Source organism: Theobroma cacao, chromosome 9, assembly GCF_053813885.1.
Source record: "Theobroma cacao isolate CCN51 chromosome 9, ASM5381388v1, whole genome shotgun sequence".
Taxonomy (NCBI): domain Eukaryota; kingdom Viridiplantae; phylum Streptophyta; class Magnoliopsida; order Malvales; family Malvaceae; genus Theobroma; species Theobroma cacao.
In genome coordinates, this window is record NC_142647.1 from 3,636,242 (window position 1) to 3,660,351 (window position 24,110).

Here is a 24,110-nt window from a genome sequence, read left to right on the forward strand (position 1 = left end):
ACACAATAAATAAATAAAAAGAAATATTCACAATTTCAAGATATTGTTTGACACGTAATACTAGTTTTTATTAACCAAATTATAATTATGAATTCAAATTATCAAACTAATAAAAAAAATATTTAGATATGAAATATTTAAAAACTTAATTTAAGTTGAAAATTACTTACAATTAAAACTAGATAAATTGTTTTGAGAGAGAGTAAACAACACAATTAAGGACCACGAAAGGGAAGGACTTGAATTTTTAGATAGAAAGAATAGTTTAGGTTTTGATTTTTTAAATAAAATCTTAAATTATAAAAAAAATTATCTTTCCTTATAGTGTTTAAATATTAATACATAAATTACTTTTTGATGAGTCATTTTCACTTAAAGTCTTTGATTCCATTCTTTATAAAATTGTAAAGAGAATAATAAATTCATTAACATATTAATTACCCTAAATCTTAAATAAAATGTATAAAAGTTAATATATTTTAAAAAGTGAGTGGTGTCTCCTTCCTACATTGGTCCGCCCATGTCTTATAGCTTATATCCATTACATGTATAATAAACTGAGTTTTTTTTTTGCAATTTTTGCCACGTGAAAAATCATATTGACAAGGATCTCGTAAATTCAGTCATAGTCTACATCGTGCAAATGTGACTTGAGATATATTTTAGGATGGCAAGTTTGGTAAGATTTTTCCTTCACCTTGTAACAATCGGCAATCTCGGCATTTAGAAATTGAAAACTTGCTGCGTTGCGAGGGTTACAATACTCACTAACCTTGACTTGGAGTTTACAAAGATGTTAGGCGTACCAAACCCCAATCGAGTGCAAAATGGTAGCCAAATGGGCCTATCCAGATTGGATTTAGGCTGAGGGGCCCTACAAGAACATCACTTTCCAACTTCATTTCTCTAACCATTTATTTTCTCTTTTTTCCATTGGCTAAACTTGCCTGCTGATTGGTCCCTTGCTGGTCCCAGCCTAAACCTTGTGTGTGGTGACGGTGGTTTAGTCTTTTGATTTGAATATTGGGTGAACTTCGTAAATGACTTGCCAAATGAAGGAGTAGATCTTTTATTTTCTCAAGCAATAATGCAACGGTGGGTGCATCTCCACGATCACTTTAAATATAATAATAAAATAATTGTCAACTGTTATATTTGGAAATGAAAATTATGAAATGACTGTACTTGTTTTGAACATTCTCCAAATTTGTAAGGTAACTTTGAGCAATACAAATTAGGTAAAGAACAATGGACTGGTCTGTCCAGTCAGCTAATTTACGTGCAGTACTGAAGGTAATTCAATTTGATTTTGGAATCCTGATTTAATATTGTGATCAAAGCTTTTCCTACTCGTACCATTATTTTTGGTGAAAGAACACTAGGCGCAAGAATAATCATTAATTTCTTTCCTTCCAAATCTCAAGTCATTATGTGCACCAAATTTGGAGAGATTTTTGACATGTCATCCTCGTTGTTATCCATAAAAATTTTGGCTTACGCAAATACAATTATGAACGATTATGAAGCCAGGCCCTGTCAAATTATTTGCCATAGTTGATGATTGATGATGGACTGAAAAAAAGGGCAAAATAATTCAACATTATTTTTACGGAAAATTTTTTCATTATATTTAATCAAAATTTTGCATTTTTGCTTTGAGTTAATAAGTTCTTGTAACTAACTCTTGATCAACTGTGGTTAATTAAAATATAACTTATTTTTTATTATATGATATTAACATGATATGTTAATATATTGTATTAGATAATATATGATATGTTAATGTGACATTATAATATGATTATATGATATTTTTTACCGTTAACATCACGTGAGTATAAAATGATAGATATCATTTTGACTGATGATAGTTAATTTAATTATAAAGACTTATTTGATATAAAATAAAAATATAAAAACTTAATAAAACATATAATAAAGACTTGTTTAATTTTTTAAAATAATTTAAAATATTATGTAAAAAAAAAAAATTCTTGGACTAGTGCTAGTCATCTTAAAACAATATTTATGATTGTCAAAATCAAGCCAATACATGCATTTATACATTTGCAAAAAGCAATAAAGAGGGAAGATATTTTATGTGGGGTAATACATTTGTTTTTGTGATTGGCAATTTCTCATTGTTGTCATCCATTGTAGCAGCTTTTAGTGTACCCCCATCGAATTGCCCTGCCAACTAGTTTTATTAATTGTTTTGAACTCCAATTGACTCTTTCATTGTTTACATGTTTTAAATTATTTTGTTTATTTATTTACTTGTTTAATTTTTCTTGGGATTCAACTCTCAAAGTCTCTGATTTTAAAAGAATGACTGTAGAACTTGTTATTTTGAGGAAAATAAAAAAAGAAAGAAAACTGACATTGAACCCATTTGCTTATACCAACACTATTTTTCAACATTCATTTTTGTAAGTAAAGGCCATTTATTCAGATATTTAACAACAAAAGAGGGCATTTATTCAGATAGATGGTGATCCTCAATCAATTTTCCTATTAAAAGCTTGTCCCTGATGTCATTGCACGAATCATTTGGTCCATAATTTTTTTATTCACCAAGTTGGTCAAGAAATGTTGTCTCGAGTTTATGGCAGTTGCACTGCAAACCCAGAATTTATATGCTAATTCAAACAAAATTAGCTTAATGTTGTCAATCATGTAAGAACAAATTGCAAGCAACTTGTTGGGTCATTTTCCTTTTCATAGCTTGGATTACTTCATATTTTACCTGGATATCTCAACGACGACCACACAACTTCAGTGATTCTAAGCACCAAATTACAATGACAAGAGACACCTAAATGCAACCAAATGAAGTGCCATTTCTCTTCTGTTAATATTTATTTAATGTAAATACGGCCTTACTTGTATTTTACCATGATTTTATCCGAAGCTTTCTTCTCCAGCAACAGAATTAAGTAGGGAAGAAAGAATTACTTTTTTTTTTTTAAAATATATATGGGAATGGGACCTAAATGGTCCGTACAGAAACAGTCAGACAACCTGTCGAAAATGGACTTCTCTTTCAGACTCAATGCTTTGATTGCAAGCCTCCGATGGCAGCAGGCAGCAATTTATCCTCTTTCACTCTCTCCCAAAGCCTCCAGCTTGGTATGGTCCAGCCCCATACTAAAACAAAAGAATCAAAGAATTTGTTGCTGTCTCTGTGACTCACCACGTGATCCACATCTCACCTAATTCCTTACCATTTCAATTTTGGCAGTCACGACATTATCCAAACCCTCTTGATTTTTAAATGTGAAAAATTTCAATTTTTGTGGTTGAACAAACGAGTTCATTTGTGGTATTAAAGCCATTCAGTTTAATTATAGCAAGCAAAACCATTCTCTTAGATCACCCACACGAGCTTGCCAAGTATAGAAGATTACTACATAAATATGCACATTGTAAATCTTTATATTATGAATTTATATACCATGTATTATCAGTCTTTACATTACAAGATTCAAAATTTTAATAATTTATAAACCGTAAGTTCAATTAATTAACAATATATTTATTTTAAAATTTATTAAATATAAATTCAGTTTGAATTTGAATGCCTTTCTTTAGTTATCATTTATATGCATTGATTAATACTAGTGTACTAATAATATTTTAAAAACAACTGTGATTTCAGCATTAAGTCATAAGCCACGTGAGGGGGTTTTAAAAATCAAATACCAGGTGACGCCAAAACCACAACAACTAGCCAATGGATTTTCCAGAAGCTCTCCTTTCTCTCTTTCTTCTGCAAATTTCAAGGATTAAAAAAACTTTGGACCCGATAAGCTTGTTTACCAACCTTGGGGATTAAATAAAATTGATCAATTAAATTTTAATTTCATAAATTTATTTGGTACGACTTATAAGTTTGTCGGTGCTATCATGCCACGTCGGACATCGATGATTCTGCCAATCCAATTCTAGAGTTCGCTGTCTCGCACTTTTATTCGTCGGGACCCGCGTGCCAGCTAGACTTATTCCTGACGGAACCAAACTCAGTCTGGTTACCTCAGGCTTAACAACGGACCAATCCACTCTCGCCACGTTGCCCATCCGAGTATCTATGGTTTTGTTTGTAATCGCCTTCCTGACAACGTGACCCACCACCCCCGGTACCGTAACTGGCGCGGTGTGAATCCAACGCGGCGACTGCAAAAACTTTGTAGATGTGTTGGATTTTAATTATCCAAAACAAGTAAAATATCCAAAAAAAAATTATTAACAAAGTCGAAATGACGAATTCACCCTGCAAACAGTGACGTGGCCGGCGCTTATTGTACAACCGACCAGAAAGACTACATTTTCTTTTCCTTGAATGGAAGTTGAAAGGCGCAAAAATATTCCAAAGTCAAAGACTACATGAACCATAGAAAACGAAACAAGAAAAAATTGAAAATTAAATATATATTTAATCAAAATTGAGTACAATAAATAAATAAAAGAGAAAACCTTGTTTTTTCCTTCAACTCTCAACTTAATCCAAAATGTTACTAAATTAAATATATGAAAACTCACTAAGTTTGAGGAGGAAGAAAAGTGGATAAAAAATTAATAAAAAAATGGGGCCATGGGGCCAACAGAATAGGGGAAGGAAAAAAAGAAGCGGTTTCTGAAAGGAACAATGGAACCACAGAAAGGTCAGGAGGCAGTATTGATGGGTTTTTTTGGGGGTCACGGAAACCAATGGAGAAACTTAAGATCTAGCTTAACAAAGCCATGAAAACAAAAGGGGATGGGAAGAGACTAGGAGAGTGCCTCCCTCTGTGTATAAAAGGGTCTCTAGCCTCACCTCTTTCTCCATCCCATTGCCATTCTTTTGCTTTCCATCCTTTCATTTTTTGCGTTTATTGCATCAACTGATTCCCCTTTTCTTCAACTCTTTTTCTCTTTCCTCCTCGTAGTTTTCTTCCTTGTTGCAAACTCAAGGTAATCCGCATTGCTTTTCTGGTGCTTGTTGTCCAAAAGTCCAAACAAAATTTGAGTTGGGTGTTTTTGTTTTTCATGGTTTCGGTTGTGGCAAATGCTATGAAGATCCTTTGTCTGTTTTCCCTTTTTATTTTGCGTTGTTGGGATTTTTGGGGCTCCGGGGGGGCAAAACGATGATAGATAATCAGGTCGGAGAGTATGGTAAATGTGCACGAAATTTTTGCTGAACATTTTACTTGAAGCTACAAAACTTTTTTGGTGCTTGCATAATCGGAAAAACAAAAGAAAAGACTTTGGCTGTGATGATCACAAGCACCAGTATTTGTCCCCACTTTTGTCTCTGCGCTTTCTGACTCGTGTCCCTACACTTCTCTACTTTCAATTCTTTACCATGGAAAGATCAAAACTGAAGGAAAAAAACCAAAATTATTAGAAAAAAAAAAAAGGATTCTTTGTCTTTGATTGGTAGTAAGTTTTGCCTTGAGGTACAAGTGCATGCACTTTTTACTATGGTTAAGAGTGTTATTAGTTCGCTAGTTCAATAATTTATGTTATTAATAATAAAATGTTTGGAGTGAATATTTACTAAAACATTCCCAAACAAAAAAAGAAAAAAAAAGAGAGGAAAAATTGTATGGCTTTGCTTTTTGATTGGTAGGTTTCTTGAAGTTGAAGATCAGGAATCACAACAGTTGTTTGCCTTGGCAACGTTGAAATCAGTGTCCAAATTACCAACATGACCTCAAGCCAAGAACCCTGTCGGTTAATAAAACTTGCGTCCAAGTCCTAAGATTCTTGCTTTTTAAGTTTTAACCGCAGTGACTGTCATTTTCTTTGCACTATTCAAATGAACGTTGGTAGCATTTTTACCGTGAGCGATGGGGCTTCTCCTTCTATAAATTTCCTCAAAACTCTGGCTTCTCCCATTCCATTCTCCTTCATTTCGTTAAACCCCTCCTTTCGTTATTTTCGTTTAGGTGCTCTTCTGTTTTCTCTGTTCTTTCCGTTTTTCTTTTAAGTTTGGTTTTGTTTTTATGTTTGATCTGCTCTGCAGTTTCTTTGCCTTTGTCCTGACTTTGAAAGTTCTTGTGAAGAATTCTCTTCCTTCCCATGTTGCTGTTCTTATTTGACCATCTTGGGGTTCTGTTTTTCTGGCCATTTTCGTTGTCAAAAACTCCATCATGAAGAAATTCTCTGTCAAGTCAGAATGTTAAAACACGACTCTGTTTTCTTGTTGAGCAGGGTTTCTCTGCTTAAATTTCTCTGGACAAACAGTGCAATATCTACTCAAAAGGGTGGTTGTGGGGATTTTCTTTGAACTGCACTAAGATTTGATTTTTATTTTAATTTTTGGGTAATTTAATTAATAAAGAATTGGATCTTATAATGTTCTGTTGCTAAACTTAGTTGAACAATAAACATACTTTGATGAACATCAAAGATTCTCCATGTGGTTGGTGGTTGAGGTGGTAGGTTTGGAAAAAAAATTGTCTTCTAGAATGGTGTATTGTGTTGGTTTGACTTTATGGTGTTTATCCATCCCCATTTATAGTGGATCATCTTGGATAATTTCTCCTTCTCTTCCTCTTGCTATTATACTTACTCTGTTTTGGCTCTGTTTTTCTGCTCTGTTTTTCAGTTCAAAGAATGGCTGAGCGTGTTATCACCCGCGTCCACAGCCTCCGTGAGCGTTTGGATGAGACCCTCACTGCTCACAGGAACGAGATTTTGGCCTTGCTTGCAAGGTATTTGAAGCAGATCGTTCAGAATTTGTTTTTATATTTGCATGCAACTTGTTTTGTCTTTTTAAATGTTTAGATTGACTTATAAAATTGTTGTTTTTATTATAGGATTGAGGGTAAAGGGAAAGGAATTCTGCAACATCATCAAATTATTCTCGAGTTTGAAGCCATCCCTGAAGAGAACAGAAAGAAGCTTGCTGATGGGGCATTTTTTGAAATATTGAGGGCTAGTCAGGTACAACAAAACCGACTTTCCTTTCCTTCTTTTCTCTGTTAGTGTTCTATTGTCACAAAATCTTGATTTTGGTTATGTTTTGTGTTATAGGAAGCGATCGTGTTTCCTCCATGGGTTGCACTTGCTGTTCGTCCAAGGCCTGGTGTTTGGGAGTACATTAGAGTGAATGTCCACGCTCTTGTTGTCGAGGAACTCACTGTTGCTGAGTATCTTCACTTCAAGGAAGAGCTTGTTGATGGAAGGTAACTTGGAAAGGTCATTTTTTTTTTTTTATATATGTTATCTGTTTATCAAGGTTGGTTTCTAACAATGTTTCTTTGCTCTGCTTGCAGTTCAAATGGCAATTTTGTTTTGGAATTGGATTTTGAGCCCTTCAATGCATCTTTCCCTCGCCCAACTCTTTCAAAGTCCATCGGTAACGGTGTGGAGTTCCTCAATCGCCACCTTTCAGCAAAATTGTTCCATGACAAGGAGAGCATGCACCCCTTGCTTGAATTCCTCAGAGTCCACTGCCACAAGGGCAAGGTACGGAACATAAAAATATTGGAAAATTCTTGCATAGATCAGTCAAAATAGTTGAGATGTGCATAGATCAGACATAGATTTCTTGCATGTTGATCCTTAGATGTACTAGGTTCTTAGTATAATAATTAAACGATGGAAAATTCTATTGTTTATATGGATATAAAATCCTGAGGTTTTAAGTTGGTGTTTTGCAGAACATGATGTTGAATGACAGAATTCAAAACCTGAATTCTCTCCAACATGTTTTGAGAAAGGCAGAGGAGTATCTCAGTACACTGCCCGCTGGGACACCATATGCCGAATTCGAGCACAAGTTCCAGGAAATTGGCTTGGAGAGAGGTTGGGGTGATACCGCTGAGCGTGTGCTTGAGATGATCCAACTCCTTTTGGATCTTCTTGAGGCACCTGACCCTTGCACCCTTGAGAAGTTCCTTGGTAGAATTCCCATGGTCTTCAATGTTGTGATTCTTACTCCCCATGGATACTTTGCTCAGGACAATGTTTTGGGGTACCCCGACACTGGTGGCCAGGTTAGCCTTTACAAGCCTAGTATGTAAAATTAAAAGACTTGATGTATTGGATGGTGTAAATTGTGTAGAAACTAAGTTTGTAAATATTAACTCTTTCAACTTTTCCATATAGGTTGTTTACATCTTGGATCAAGTCCGTGCCTTGGAGAATGAGATGCTTCACCGCATCAAGCAGCAAGGACTCAACATTACCCCTCGTATCCTCATTGTAAGAGTTCTTTATTAGTATTTATGATCTTTGTTTTGGGTTTCTTTAACATTTATGTATTCTGGCTTTCTGTCTGATGCTTATTGCTCTGTTTCTGTCAGATTACTAGACTTCTTCCTGATGCTGTGGGAACAACTTGTGGTCAGAGACTTGAGAAAGTATATGGAACAGAGTACTCAGATATTCTTCGAATTCCCTTCAGAACAGAGCAGGGAATTGTACGTAGATGGATCTCAAGATTTGAAGTCTGGCCCTACTTGGAAACTTATACTGAGGTGAACCATATGAACCATTGATCTTCATTTATTCATTTTCTAGCATTAGTTATCCCATCATTTAGATATCGCATCATGTTCATTTTATTTACAAGTAAATGTCTTTGTTTTAAGGATGTTGCTCACGAAATTTCCAAAGAGTTGCAAGGCAAGCCAGATCTGATCATCGGAAACTACAGTGATGGCAATATCGTTGCCTCCTTGTTGGCACATAAGTTGGGAGTTACACAGGTTTGTGAAAAAAACTAATTTACTAGGAACTTTTATGTGTTTTATCTTTGATATTTCAGCATAATGACTTCGTTTTTTCACCCTTCTGCAGTGTACAATTGCCCACGCTTTGGAGAAGACAAAGTATCCAGATTCTGACATCTACTGGAAGAAGCTTGAGGATAAATACCATTTCTCCTGCCAATTTACAGCTGATCTTTTTGCAATGAACCATACAGATTTCATCATCACCAGTACTTTCCAAGAAATTGCTGGAAGGTAGATGATCAGCCTTCTTAGCACTCTGTTTTTGTATTCTCTTAAAATGTTTTTCTGCTGGACTTTGAACATTATTATTCTTATGATTTCAGCAAGGACACTGTTGGTCAATACGAGAGTCACACAGCTTTTACTCTTCCTGGCCTCTACCGCGTTGTTCATGGGATTGATGTATTTGATCCCAAATTCAACATTGTGTCACCTGGTGCTGACATGAGCATATACTTCTCTTATACTGAGGAGAAGAGGAGGTTGAAACATTTCAAACCCGAGATTGAAGACCTTCTTTACAGTAAAGTCGAGAACGAAGAACACTTGTAAGTGAACCACACCAAAGTCTTGAAGTCACATGTTATTTTAGCAAACCCCAATACGAAAATTATCTGTTTGAACTAACAATTTGTCTGTGGTATGTCCGACAGATGTGTGCTGAACGACCGCACCAAGCCAATTCTATTTACAATGGCAAGGCTTGACCGTGTCAAGAATTTAACGGGACTTGTTGAGTGGTATGGCAAGAACGCTAAGTTGCGGGAGTTGGTTAACCTTGTAGTAGTAGGTGGAGATAGGAGAAAGGAATCCAAGGATTTGGAAGAGAAGGCTGAAATGAAGAAGATGTTTGAGATGATCGAGAAGTACAAGTTGAACGGTCAATTCAGATGGATATCATCCCAAATGAACAGAGTTAGGAACGGTGAACTCTACCGTTACATTTGTGATACCAAGGGTGCCTTTGTACAACCTGCTTTGTACGAAGCCTTTGGATTAACAGTTGTTGAGGCCATGACATGTGGTTTGCCGACATTTGCAACTTGCAACGGTGGACCTGCGGAGATTATTGTCCACGGTAAATCTGGCTTCAACATTGATCCTTACCACGGTGATCAAGCTGCTGAGATCCTCGTCGACTTCTTTGAGAAGTGCAAGGCAGACCCATCTTACTGGAACAAGATCTCCGAGGGAGGCTTGAAACGTATCCAGGAGAAGTAAGCTCACATTTCTCTTTTCATTTTGCCTAACCATGTATGTTATTACATTGTGTTAGTCTCATTTTCTTATATCTTTGCATTGTTCAATCAGGTACACATGGCAGATTTACTCCGAGAGACTATTGACCCTGACTGGAGTGTATGGCTTCTGGAAGCACGTTTCCAACCTTGACCGCCGCGAGAGCCGTCGTTACCTTGAGATGTTCTACGCGCTGAAGTACCGCAAGCTGGTACTTGTCATGCCATTTCCTTTCATTTCTTTAGTTTCTCTTCCTTTTTCATTTTGTTCCAAATTACTAACATACGTTCGTACTTGTTTTGGGGTTGTTGCAGGCTGAATCCGTCCCTCTGGCAGTTGAGGAGTAAATTGAAGGCGTTGAAACAATGGGCCCGTAGGTTCCCCGGAGGGGTTTTCAGAGAACTTTGAGAATAATCTTTGGTTGTTTTTGGAATTTTGATTGGACAAGAAAAGCCTCTTTTGTATTTTCTCTTTTTTTTTTTTTTTTGCTTTAAATTCCGGCATTGTTTGAACCTTGGGTGTTGAGCCCGTTAATTACCCAGCAAAAGATTGTGACTTTGCTCTTTCATGTTCATCTTTGTGTTCAGTCCTTTTCTCTTCGTTTGTCGTTTTTCTGATTTGGCCACCATTACAACTCCTCACAATAAAAACCATAATCTCCAGACGTGAGTGAATTTCGTCGTTTACCAGCACATGCGTTTTACTTTCTTCTTAAACCCTTTCCACGACTGATACGAAATGCCAGAACACTGCGTTTCAATTCAAGTCAGGACGATCTTTCCCAAAAATAGCATAGCGACTTTGAGACAATCATTAAGCAGATGGAAATTAATTAATTGGTTTCTTAGGCCCAAAAATTTAATTAACTAGTGAATAATTATGTGAATCCTTTCGACTCTCTTTTCAAGAGCATTTTGGGCTAATTGCTCTTTCATTTGAGTTAATCGTGATTTTGATTTTTCTTCAACACATTATTTTTCCCTCTCATCAGGTCCGTGGAAGCTGAACCAAATCGATAATGACAAAGGTCCACAGGGGTAAAAATATGCCTTCATTAACATGAGATGGATAATTATGAATTATTGCCCCTTTAAGTACAAAAAATGTACATGTAAGCTGGGATCCAAGTACCAAAAATGAGAAGAGAGAAAACAACAGGAACAACTTATATACGTGGCATTAAGATATTAGGATTCCTTTGCAAAATTGCCTATCAAAATTTAATGTATACGGAAATACGTGTCCCATGTGTTTTTTTTTCCGTGCGGCGCGGTCTGATATTGAAGTGATTGCACGTACTAGTATGTAAAAGAATGATAGCGTTGCAACAATATCCTTCTTCCCATGCCCGCCCTTTTACCTCCCATCAAAGGCATTTCTGCATCTCTGTTTCTTTCTCCTTTACTTTGTACAATGCTTTTACCTCTACTTCCTTTCATTTCTTCCCTGCTACCCCTCCCCATTGGGTGGGAAAAATACATACAGGGCAGTTGGCACCGTTACGCAAAGACTGGTATATACAGATTTCCGAGTCTGTTCAAAACCCGTAAAGCTATAACCAACCAAAATTGCAGCAGATGTGGTAGAGACTGCTGCTCTTCTAACCGTCTAATTCTCTGTTTATTCTTGTATGCTACTTTCCGATTTCTTCTGAGGCCGAGGCTGTCTTGGATACAGAATGATTGCCAACAATAAAGAGAATGCAAGACCGACTAATCCACTAAAAGGTTGAAAAGGGTAAGTTGCCGTTACCCAGAGAGGAAAGTTGGCCTTATAAATTAGAAAGCCACCGGTTTGTAGAACAAAACTTGAAGCGATTATCCCCGCACGCAACCCAATTGGAATTGATAGGCTGCCATCATTTCTTTGCCGAATGCCTGCCAAAGCCAAAGACAAAAGCCATAGCCCTGGTATTGCCATCAGAGACCTGAAATCCCATTGGAGCCATGGTTGGGGCTATTGTTAGCAAAGGCCATTTTTTATTTTCACAAATCTATTAAATATCTATAAACAAAGGTATTGCACCTAAATAATATCTCAAACTAATAAAAAAGGGTAAAGTAAGAAAACATGAATTCCAATAGAAAAGTCAAATAAAGTTACCTCTGGAACAAAGAAAATGCAAGTCCTGATATAATAATTCCCTGGTGATAGCCAAGATCCGCGGCAATTTCATCAGGCAGCCATGATCTGAAAAGCAGTTCTTCGACAAGCACAACACCTGTTGCAGTTACAATTCCTCGAACAACCAGCACAAGCAGTTTTCCATATACTTTGAGCCTAGCTATGATATCTAAAGAGGATGGAAGAAGATTTGAAGGCCAAGAGAAACTGACACAGCCAAGCAAGGCATTTACAGACTGTATTAGCATAACAAGTATTACTCCTCCAATCAAGCCCATGAGAAGACCTTGGATCTGCAAGCAATGATGTCAATATTAACTCACTCTGTCTACGATAATAAGTAGGCACGATCTTGCTATTCAAGAAAACATGTGCCCTTAAATGCCAAATCCCTAATTTTCCAGGAACAATAAAGGAATAACCTCAAAGACAATAAAAAACGTGCATATTAAGAATCAGAAGTTAACGTAAAAGATAAATAGCAATAATCCTCTATCTAGAATTTTTCCAACAAAAGGTTTAACCTAAATCCATACCTTTGATAGTGATGTCAAATCCAGTCCATATTGCTCAAGTGGATTTTCATAACCACGTATTCTTTTACCCCATAATATGACAAGCATCATGACAGCAGTGTAGAAGCCAATAATGCAAACAAGTGCAGCAATCTTGGAAGGATTCTTTGTTGTCCAGCTCTGCACAAGAGTTGGAAGCAATGGAACAACAACCGGTGACCATAAAACAAGACCCATGCCAACAAAGCCAAGAATCCTTTGAGAAGAAAGCAGCACAAGAAGAAAAGTGTAACATCAGCACAAGGAATACTCAGAGGACAACATAAGCCTCAGTGCAAAACTATAACAGCAGTACTAGCACCCAGATATTTTCTTTTAAAAAGTTTTAAAACATTTAACATACATTCTCTTACCTGAACACTATTTATTACAACTTTTATTAAGTTTTAATTATTAAGCTAAACAGAATGCATTGAAAGACAGTTGAGAGAGTCAAAAATGGTTGAGAAGGATATCAACCACTTCAATACCTTTGGTATAAGGGGCGCTCAGCTATATGGAGAAACATGATAAGCCTGTCTGTTAGACTCACTGCACCACGAATACCACCCCAAAGCAAAGCAATTTTACCAACTAGCCTCAACATGCCACCTCTTTGTCCCAAATCTGCTAACATTGCAACCAGCCTGCCAACAAAGACATGTGTAAGTCAAGTTTAAAAAACCAAACAAGCAGACAACTTCAAATGTAACAGAAACATATATTAGGCATATGATAAAGACCTTTCTTGGTCCAATTCACCATCTCCTTTTGTAGGTACAACAGGACCAGCAACTGACAAGGCTTTCTCTGCAAGGCTAGTGACTATATTGTTTTGGTGTTTGTCAGCTACTGCTTCATCAAACTTTTCAGACTCTTTATGTTGATTTCCTTGCTCCTTGAGGGTCTTAGATGAACTTTCAGCAGTTTCCCTCCCTTGAAGTGGATCCTTTGCATTTTTATTGACCAGTAAACATGAGAAGCACACACATAGACCCAGGAGAAGAAAAAAATACAGAAAAGCACAATCAACATGCATGACCATATAACAGGAAAAAATAAAGCTTGAAATAAAAATCTTTAACTCAACAAATTAGTTCAATTTTTCCTTGGACACAACTTAACAGCATGCTTTTCACCATTTTAGCAATATTTTAAAACTGAACAAGTCATGGAACCATAAAAGGTCAGGATCAAAATTCAAAAAGGTTCTTTGGAGTGAAATGAGAATTTAACCATGACACAAACACAAAGTAACAGTTAGAAGAAGTCACTACATAACATTCATATTATAAAAGGTAATAACAATTTAGAAATTCCAAAACAAAATCTTTGTTAATAATAATCCTTAAAAACTTTTATTACTTGACAAATGTTGCTTCACTTTTAGTAACAAACCAAGGATATCTTAACCCTCTCTAAACCAGGCTTGCACAAGTGGGTTTAAAGAGTCAATGCAAAAAACATACAAATGCTTGTAGACAAAAAAAAAAAAAAAAAAATTAAGTATTACCTGTTTTGGCACCAGAAAAGCTGATGCTCCCAGGGCAGCTGTAACAGCACCAACCATGACACTATCCTTGTTTAGGCTTTTAAAACCAGTTTCTACCCCTTTTTTACTAGTAGGGCTATGAAAAGTACCATTTTGACCTGATTTATAAAGAGGCATTTGATCAATCTCCATTATACTAGTCTTCTCATGACTCTTTTTCCTGGATACTTTGGTTTTGTCAGCAGCTTTAACTTCACTTTGATCATCGTCATGAATGGTAGATAGATGAAAATACTCTCTCAAAGCAGCTAAGCTAGATCCTACAATAACACCGACTGGCAGCACTCTGCTTAGATAACTTGTGCTCTGAACAGCAGATGAAATAGCCGTTACAATAATTTCTCCATTAATGGTACCAACTTTCCCTGAGGCATTTTCTATAACATGCTCTTTGCCTTCAAAATTAGTATATTCCTCATCATCTCCAATAGACACAGACACTGCAGTTGCAACTGTTTCAATATCTATAGCAAGTTGAGATTCCATTGCTTCCATGTCAGATGCACTTAGCCTGCGATCAACTTCCCCTCTCAAAGAATCCAATATAGTCACTTTTACAAGCTGAATCAATTCCTGTAATCCCTCATCATTGTTTTCAGCACTTATATTCATATTTTCCATAGTTTCAAACTCTCCAACTGGTTCCTGCTGTCTTTCAGTATCTAATATTACATATGATGGTTCAATGTAATTTTCAGTTTCGTTAACTTCTGCAGCTGCAGGAGCCTCAGGCTCTCTGCTGTGAGTTGTAACTTCATCAATAGAATCTCCATTCACTCCTGGTTGTTCCAAGAGCTTCCACTGACCTTCTTCTGGAAAGTAGTCAAGCAATAAAGCAGTAGTTGTATCTACATCTAGTGGTTCAGTAGTTGGTCTCGAAAGCAAATATCTACGGAAGTTTTCACTATGCAGAAAGTCCGCATATTGATTTGCATTGATGTACAATTTGTTTACAGGTCTATCTGAATAATCAGCCAAAAGTTTGCTACTAATTATATGATCATTGTTTCTTGGGATACCCAAACTATTGCCTACACTATTTCCCTGAGAATCATCACTATCAGACCCCTCAGATGAAACAGAATTTTGCGGGGATTCCTCCTCCAGCCATTCACTTGTTGAGTCATCCTGCGTATCTGTACCAATATCATGATCATTATGTATGGCAGGACCATGCAATCCATCAGACATCATACCCTGGTCACTTTTACTGCCTTCTGTTTCTCTCAATTTGTGACCATTTTCACTATCCTCCTCCTTTTCAAATGTGTCTTGTGTCTCAAGCACAGAATCAAGATTCTCAGTCCTGACCTCATTTCCATCATGAGATTCGTTTTCATCTTTTTCCTCCTCAAGTTGAGAAATCATATTTTCTATTACACCAAACACACTGTTAACAGCTACTTGGGTGGAATCATCCATCTCTGTCAGTGCATCTAATGCTTGAGAAACACTAAAGGTTGGAGGATTGGAATCAGGTATAGAGGACTTATTTTGATCAACTGCATGTGGCAGATCCTTGTTTTCTTTTTTCTGATTATCATTTCCTTCCCCTTCCACTGGTTGGGCTTCAGAAGATCCTGTGGAGGAAACTGTAACTTCTGCTGTAGTAGCAGATGCCACTTTACTTTGGTCAGCCAAAGAATCCAAGACTTTTTCTTCCTTTTTCTGGGGATTATTCTCATCCTTTATTTCATTTCGGCCCATTCCACCATCTCGGTCTGCATTGCACTCACTACTAAACGTTTCATCTGTGCTACCTGCCTTTTCAGCTCGGGTAGTCAAATTAGGCTTAGCACTACTTTCCAATCCTCTTTCACTAGAGTCAGCATGTGTAGAAGCCTTTTCTTTGGTGAGCTTATCACTTTCATGAATTTTTCCCGACTCATTTGTATCCTTCTTAACTGAAGAGGAAATATCACCCTGATGGCTGCTCACTGGTTGAGATTGACCAACATCAATGGACTTTTGCAAATTTTCTGATGGCTGAGATTCCAATCCCTGTCCACCAGTAGTTTTGTCTGAGCCAACTTGAATGTTATCAGAGCCATCTGCCAAATCATCAGCTCTTTTTATCTCATCTGCAGAATGAGCATCACTGACACTTTCTTGGCCTTCTGACTTGAACCCTGATGACATTTTGGGAATCCTTTCAATACCCTGTTTTAAGTTTGTGCCTTGAGCACGCATAATTACAGATACGGCTGTTGTGAGCTTTTCACGAACATCTTCTGGCACAGCATCTTGCAAAGCTTTCATAATCGTCTCTCCTTGATTAACGGCAGCCAAGACCTGGATGTCCGTACTTAGATTTAAATTAATAACACACCTAAAAATTCACATCCTGGAATTCTCAGTCATATCTGCTTAAAATTGCACTTTAAAGCAACAAGCATACCATACCCCAAATAAGCAAAATCATGAACCTATATAAGCAAGTAAATCAAATATATAAAGAGGCCAAATGTGTGACACACATTTGAGAAATATATTATATATCCTAAGACTTGTACCATTTAAGATATTTTATTTCCAACAAATGCACATGCACAGAGCGGAGCTTTAACAATTACTATATCATTTTGATTAATTTATTCAAAATTGAGATTACACACACTGCAGACCACAGGGAACTCAAGGGTAAAATATGCATTCCAAAGTTTTAACACAGACAAATCAGACATGTCATATAAAAAGAAGAAACTGCAATGGTTAGGCATTACCTTCTGCTTTTCTGCTTCTTTCAAAGTTCCGGGCATAGTTACATCAAGCATATTCATAACTACTTGTGCAGTTTGTAGAACTTCACCTATTTCACCATCTTCTGAACTAGCTTCCTCTTTGACCAACTCTGCTTCAACAGATTTGGTCTGAGGTAACACATCATTATGCACTCCTTGCAACCCCTTGTCTTCAAGTTCCACATCTTTCGGTGAACCTTGTCTGGACCAAGGGTGGATGCTAGCAGCTGTATCACCATCTTCTAACATCTCCCTTGGACGATCAATGGAATAGCCATTTATAGCATTTGATCTAGAAAGATCCAAAAGCTTCTTAGCTTTTCCACCCTTACCAGTCAACCTACCTTCCGCAAAAGCTAAGCCTTTTGAAGGGTTGATGGAGACATCAACATCTTTCAGAAGCGGGTGACGACCCTTCAAAAGTCCAAGCTCCACCGATGCAAGCCACTACATATGCCAGATGATACTAATGAGAAAGTCAATTGCCAGATTCATGGTGAAACTTTATCAAACTCTTAGACCATAAGATAATAAAGAACATGGAATTCCAGCCCGGTTAATTAGCACCACTTGCAATAATCAGGATATAGTAGGTATTGGAAACAGTGAAACTCTGTTTTAATCAATAACATGAAGTAAATACTGTAGGACTTAAAAATTTGGGGTTCAAAATTCAAATAAGGGGTATATAGCAAGAGTTAACTACCTAGACCAGCCTTCAGAAGGCCAATATAAAAAACAATGAGAAAAACCACAGACCACCAAGCTCATTTGTGGGAGATTGTTTCTTTGAAAGAGGATATTTCATGAAAAGTACAGAAGCCTGATCAATCTAAAACCTCCCCCCTACCCTCAAACCCACCTAACAGTTGAAACAGGATATTTTCAGCTGTCATTTTCAGGATAACAAACACACTATGTGGATTTAAGTCAAAATTCCAAAATCTTCAGATGAAAAGAGAGAAGATTAGAGATTACCTCAATAGTAAAATGATGGCACCAAGAAACAGTAGCTCTAGACGGTGAACAATTACAGAGGAGTAGGCTTGTAAAAGGATTTTCTGCAATCAAACCACGTGGAATGGAGAATAGAGGCACTGATCCATCATCATTCTGACAAATGAAAAAATTACAAGAAATTAGGTTTTCCTTATACAATTCCTCCATTTCTCAAAGGGGGAGTAGGGTTCTGAAATATCGATCCAAAACATAATATTGCCAAAAGGTAGTTTATGCATGCATGCAGATGACAGAACTAGAACAACTACCAACCATTGCAGGGAAAGTCCAAAAAGATATATTTCCAAAAGCGAAAGAAAGATTAAAACTCTAGTCTCATAGTTAAGTTTTTAAAAAGTTCACAATTGAAGGAAATTTTGGAAGTCTAGCTCAGCACCAAAAGAGACTACGTATTTTTTTGGCCAGAAGAAAAAGACTACTTAAGTAACCTTTAGCTGGTTCATGACACCAACAAGCCAACCACAAAGTAACCTATATTACAAGGCTTGATGAACCAGGATTACGCTGCCATTCAAATGCATATAGAGTTAATTATTAGCAAATGTTGAAAATTAGTAGAATCATGGTCTTGTGTCTGTTGTTCTTTTGTCACAAATATATAGCTGGAAAGTAACTGTTTTCAAACAAAATAAAGTTGTTTTGGCATAATTATCTCACATTTTTCTCATCAGAAGAAAGAAAAAAAATCACATATTTTGCTGAATATTTAACATTAGAGTAGGAAAATTTAATAATGTCCCTTTTCGAGCAATTTGCAAAAATATCTTCTAAGGAAAATTTTGTTATAAATGAGTTCTTTTGAAGCAAGAATGTACTAATCTGACATTAGACATTTAACATGTGTACCTCAGAAAAACCATTTGCCATTAAATTTCAGAAGTTGCAAAGGTACCTGTATAAAAAGAGCTGGAATCTTCACATTACCAACTAAGCTTCGCGTGCTAGCTTTTGAGTAAAAGTCTTCTATGGCCTCAAAACCATAAGAGATCATAGATATTGCCTTTTCAAAGTCACGAACAGATTTGGCTGATAGAGCCTTCTCCACATCAAACCCTTTTGCTCGGCCTCGAAATAGTTCCTAGGCAATTCATTTAGCATGAATAAAAAGAATTAATACTGAATGGTCAATGCATATTGAAGCGTACTTTACCAATGAAAAGATTAAGTGTGTGAAAAGATACAAAGTTTGGTGCAATCACCAACCTTATTAGATCGTAAGATATCTATAAGTCCACCAGTGAGCTTTTGATTTAAAGCAATGTGATACGGAGTCAATCTTGTGGCCTCCTCTAAGTCAAAAGGATTGTCTATGCATGTTGCAGCTGTCAGAGGAGTTTTCTCGCCAACTTCTGCCAAGTATTTTGTCAACATATTTGCACCATATCCCCAGCCAACGCCCATCAATGTGTTCCATGGCCTTGCCTTATTGATGAACTGTATAGCAGTGGAGATATCATCGCTGTCAGCAGCTGTAAACAACCTACATAAATGAAGTCGTTAAGTAGCCCTAATATCAGATGGTTTTTCAAGAAATTTCCATGGAAAAGAAAAGCATCTAGCATACATTAGATAGTTCTCTTGATCTAGAAGCCTGACTGAGAAACTAATTTCTGCTAAACATATACGCTCAAGTAAATACCAGTACTACAAATTTTCCCACTTAAGCATAGTATAAAAATTTTACAATGCTAATAACAAAAGAAGCAATGAAAGAATACTAAATTAAAAAAAGAAAATTTACTTTAGAACACAATAGATTACCGGGGATTGGTGAGTGGCGAGCTAGCGCAACCTCTAGGATTCATAACAATCGGAAAAAACCCACAAAAAACCGCCTCCTGAACAAACGCCTTCACCTTCTTGTCCATACTACCCTCAGCCGTTCCCGGAACCACCAAAACCGTCGTGTCGAGTCCATGCTCTTCGTACAAGTCCAATTTCGCCGGCCAATCAATTGAAACGACGCCGCCATCCTCCGTGCTAATACACACTCTTTGGTACTCCAACTCACTGGCTTTCTCTCCCCTGTTTAAACTCGCCTGAATCATCCTCCCGCTATTTAGCCTCACGAAATGCCGATCTTCCTTCACTAACCTCTCATTCACATCCTCCATCAACTCGCTCCCTTCGAACGATATGGAGGGGCACCGAAGGATGACAAAGCGGTTAAACGGCGTCGGACTGGTGAACAAGATCCACTCTCCGATGTCGCAGACATTGCTTTTGTCTCCGGAGGCTAAATTTAAGCGCGACGATAAATAGAGAGCGACGCCGGAAGACAGACCCAACACCGGCGCGAGAAAATCGGGGGAAGGAAGCTTCTGGAAGAAGTTGTTATCGAAAGAGAAATTGAAGTGATTATGCACAGTGAGGTTTGAGCGAGAGAGCTTTAACCGGCGCCGTTTGTAAACGCGAAATTCGCGGATTTGGAATGGACTCTGACGGGAGAAAAAGAGGAGGTTGTCGGAACGGTTGGAAGTGAGCCGGAGATTAGTGTAATTGGAAGAGAAGTTCATTTAATTTTCCTTTTTTTTTGGTGGGGAAATGAAAATTCAGTTACAGAAGTTGGCTTTAAAAATTTTTATTCATTGTTACATGGAATGGGAAGGGAGAAAAAAAAAAGATAAGACAGCGACGGAGGATGAGGATCGAGAAAGAGCGAAAAGTTTGAAAAGAGAGAGTGGATGGCGATAGTGATGTGGTGGTGGATGCAGGAGGAGGATGGTGGTGAGTGGTGAGGGGAGGTTGTACGGTTTTACCCGCGAAATCTAACATATGGCTTCGGTTCGCCGGTGATGGATCCCACATCCGGATATGGGACCCAAAAGGGTACTCAAAAAGTGAAACCGTTGAACCAGAACTTAATAATTTCAAATTTTACGATCGTATCCGCTTCGGGCGGCAGGGCCTTGACCCAACTTTTGGGCCTGAGAGGCCTATCGACAGGCCCATCTGAACTACTAATTTTCAGATTTGTCCATTGAAGTTTGAATGCCCCAACAAGTTCAAAGATTGCAAGGAGTTTATATTTTTTTTACTAAATAAAAAGTATGAATTTATTTTCGATAGGATTGTTGTTGGACACCTAAAATTTTCCAAAATTATGTTTTTCGTTTTATGGCTTTGAAAAATAATTCAAGGAACCAAAACAATCAATTAATTAGGTATTAGCGTAGTTGTACAAAGCCACTTGATGTGATACTAATGAGACTTTTATCATTGATGGTATATTTAGTTCATAAATAGAATGAAAGGAGGATAAATTAATTATTTTATGAAAATAAAATAAGATAAAAATAATTATTTTATAATTTTATTTATGAAATACAATTGTCATTCTGACAATATTTTAACGTTAGTTGACAAAAATAGTTTTAAAATAACAAAGCAATAAGTTATAAAAAGACAAAATATCCTTTTTATTCTAATTTACGATATTAACTTTTTTCATAATTCTTAATAAAATATTATAATTTAATAATAAAAAGTTAATATACTTCTTATAATAAAGTATTACTAATTTATAAATTATTTAAAATATAATTTTTAAATTTATTTTTATTTTTTTCTTTATTTCCCTTTTTCTTTTTTTTTTTCTTTTTCTTTCTTCTTTTGTCACCCAACCATCGAAGATGTGCTTGATACAATGGAGTGCAAATCAAGCGCCCCTTGCGACCAGAGGACGACAGTAATGTAGGAAGTTTACAAAGAGGCACGAGGCAGATGATGAAGAACGGGAAAAGAAAAAAAAAAAAAAGAGAGGAAGATAAAAGTTTTTTATAAGTGAGGGTTAAGTTTTATTATATATAAAGTAGTAATTTTACAAAATGATTAAGGATATTTTTTTATCAAAAGTTGTTTGGTCTATTTCAACCCACGCAGAATAGTTAATACCGAAAAATGATCAATAATAGCTATTACAATTTCTCTCAAAATGCCTGTTTTATAAACCAAACTCAAATGTAAGAGAGAAAAATGAATAGGTGAGAAAGCGAATAGTCATTCTCTCAATTAAATATGTAAAGATTTTATTTAAGAAGTGTTTTAAAAATAATTTTTAAAATAATCATATTAAATAATATTTTCTCTCAATTCGTTAAAATTTATTATATTAACTTTTAACTATTTTTATTTAATACGAAAATATTATTATAAACAATATGTTTACTAATTTTAAAAAGTGTTAAAGAAAATGCAAGACTCAATTGACATTAACCTAAAGGTCATATACAGCCAGGCTAATATGTTAAATGCTTTGGGTCGGGCCCAATCCATAATAATTCAGTACATTTTCATTCATAAAGGCCCAAAGTGCAAATTTTTGGAACAATTTCACTTCTTTCTCCTATTTATCTAAAGAACAGAATGAAGAAGAAAAGAGAAGACTACGTACGCCTGATGTGATCATGTGAAAAGTGAAAAGAAAGCAACAACAAAACACGGGCTGATATGCATCCTGGACCATACAAAAAGCGACAAATTCTCATTGGGATACGTATGAAATTGAGTTCAAATTGCAATCTAAAGCGTATAACCCCTTTGATTGAAAACGTGAACAACATAATAAACACGCCGCATGTTTGCGCATGGGACTATAGTACGTTTGGTTCACGGAATAGATAGGAATAGAATAGAATAGCTATTATGTGGGAATAGAATGAGATGAGAATATAATAGAATAAGTATTATGTAGTTTTGTATGATAAATGAAATAGAGTAGGAATAATTATTATGACGTATTACAGTGTTTGGTTGATAAAAATAACTTTGAAATAAAAAAAAATAAAAATAAAAAGATAAAAATACCATTTATTATATAATGATTATTTAATTTTTATTTTATTTTTTAAATATTAATATTTTATTTATAATCTAATCATTAATATTACAAAATACTAATATTTTATTTATAATTTAAATGTTATAATGATTATTTATTTTTAAATTATTTTATTTTTAAACATTAATAATGTATAATTTATTTAAAATATTAAAAATTGATAGTTTAAATATTAATATTTTATTTATACTTTAATCATTAATATTAAATGTTATTGTGATTATTTATTTTTATTTTATTTTATCTTTTAAATATTAATAATTTATATTTTTAAATATTAATAGTTGATTATTTAAGTATTAATATTTTATTTGTAATTTAATCATTAATATTATAAAATACTACTATTTTATTTATAATTTAAATGTTATTATGATTATTTGTTTTTATTTTATTTTTTAAATATTAATAATTTATAATTGATTGAAAATATTAATAATTGGTAATTTAATTTATAATTTAAATATTATTATGATTAAAATATTAATACTTTTAATTAATTTTTAAATTCAAAATATTTTATAATATATAATTAATAACTTAAACTTTTTATTATAATAAGATTTATTTTTCTCTATTTGCATTTTTCATTTTTTAATTTAAATTTCACTTAATAATTTAAAAATTAATATTTTAAAATACTAATTTTTTATTTATAATTTAAATATGTTATAATTAAAATATAAAAATATTAATATTTTATATTTTAATTTAAAATATTCATTTTATAAATTTAAATTTATAATTTTTAAAAATAAATAATGACATTTTAGTCCAAAATGTATAAATTTTATTCCCATAGGTGTGGAATAGCTAATACCATGGAGGATGGTGGTATTAGCTATTCCAAGCTTTTGCCTAATTTTAAAGAATAGACATTCCTTTTGGAATGGCTATTCCTTCCCCAAGAATAAACCAAACAAAGGGATAAAATTTTGTAAGAAATAGAGAGGGAATGGCTTAGCCATTCCAGCTACCAAACATGACCTATAGGTGACGGCAATGAGCCAATCAAAGGCTTGGAGGTCTCTCTTCCTTACTTGAAGCAATTGCATCTTCCTCTGCCTTTTATGACGGGACATTTCATAAATTGACAGGGCACAGCCACCCGTAGTTAATTTTAAAATATTCGACAAGTCCACAAATTGAAACAATTTGAATTTGTCATGTTTTCATTATTATCTATTACTTTGATAAAAAAAAAATTACCATTCGACTCTTTGATTTTTTTTTTCATTGCCATTACTTTTATTATAAAGTTAAAAGTTTAACATCCAAAATTTTTTCGATATATTAAATAATTAAAAATTGATTCTT

The 24,110-nt window shown here is 35.3% G+C and overlaps 2 protein-coding genes across 3 annotated transcripts; one reads left to right on the forward strand and one right to left on the reverse strand.

The window, feature by feature from the left end:
• The first annotated feature begins 5,811 nt into the window (after positions 1–5,811).
• Positions 5,812–10,536, forward strand: SUS4 (sucrose synthase 4). The gene is made up of 14 exons (XM_007012484.3): positions 5,812–5,927; positions 6,590–6,695; positions 6,801–6,927; positions 7,018–7,169; positions 7,260–7,452; positions 7,647–7,982; positions 8,095–8,190; positions 8,292–8,465; positions 8,580–8,696; positions 8,788–8,954; positions 9,047–9,271; positions 9,377–9,940; positions 10,035–10,173; positions 10,277–10,536. Exons 2-14 carry the CDS (start codon positions 6,598–6,600, stop codon positions 10,307–10,309), a joined length of 2,421 nt encoding a protein of 806 aa, XP_007012546.2. The 5' UTR covers positions 5,812–5,927; positions 6,590–6,597; the 3' UTR covers positions 10,310–10,536.
• Positions 10,537–11,109: 573 nt separating this feature from the next.
• Positions 11,110–20,733, reverse strand: LOC18588221 (alpha/beta-Hydrolases superfamily protein). 2 transcript variants are annotated; one of them, XM_007012486.3, is made up of 11 exons: positions 19,715–20,733; positions 19,157–19,433; positions 18,846–19,031; positions 17,912–18,046; positions 16,916–17,380; positions 14,154–16,484; positions 13,384–13,589; positions 13,132–13,287; positions 12,623–12,857; positions 12,066–12,379; positions 11,110–11,889 (listed from the first exon to the last, which is right to left on the reverse strand). In XM_007012486.3, the coding sequence occupies exons 1-11, from the start codon at positions 20,467–20,469 to the stop codon at positions 11,583–11,585; spliced, it is 5,367 nt and encodes a 1,788-aa protein (XP_007012548.3). In that variant the 5' UTR covers positions 20,470–20,733; the 3' UTR covers positions 11,110–11,582. The 2 variants fall into 2 exon arrangements, with proteins under 2 accessions (XP_007012548.3, XP_017983439.2); XM_018127950.2 differs by having other exon boundaries at positions 19,157–19,387; positions 19,715–19,850.
• Positions 20,734–24,110: the final 3,377 nt, after the last annotated feature.

Coding starts and splice junctions, on each gene's coding strand:
- LOC18588221 (XM_007012486.3), bottom strand. CDS start 20,469: ATGAACTTCTCTTCCAATTACACTAATCTCCGGCTCACTTCCAACCGT. Junction 17,381..17,911: donor GCCATCATTTTACTATTGAG/GTAATCTCTAAT, acceptor TGGCATATGTAG/TGGCTTGCATCGGTGGAGCT. Junction 13,288..13,383: donor GGTGAATTGGACCAAGAAAG/GTCTTTATCATA, acceptor CTTTGTTGGCAG/GCTGGTTGCAATGTTAGCAG.
- SUS4 (XM_007012484.3), top strand. CDS start 6,598: ATGGCTGAGCGTGTTATCACCCGCGTCCACAGCCTCCGTGAGCGTTTG. Junction 7,453..7,646: donor TCCACTGCCACAAGGGCAAG/GTACGGAACATA, acceptor GGTGTTTTGCAG/AACATGATGTTGAATGACAG. Junction 8,955..9,046: donor TTCCAAGAAATTGCTGGAAG/GTAGATGATCAG, acceptor TTATGATTTCAG/CAAGGACACTGTTGGTCAAT.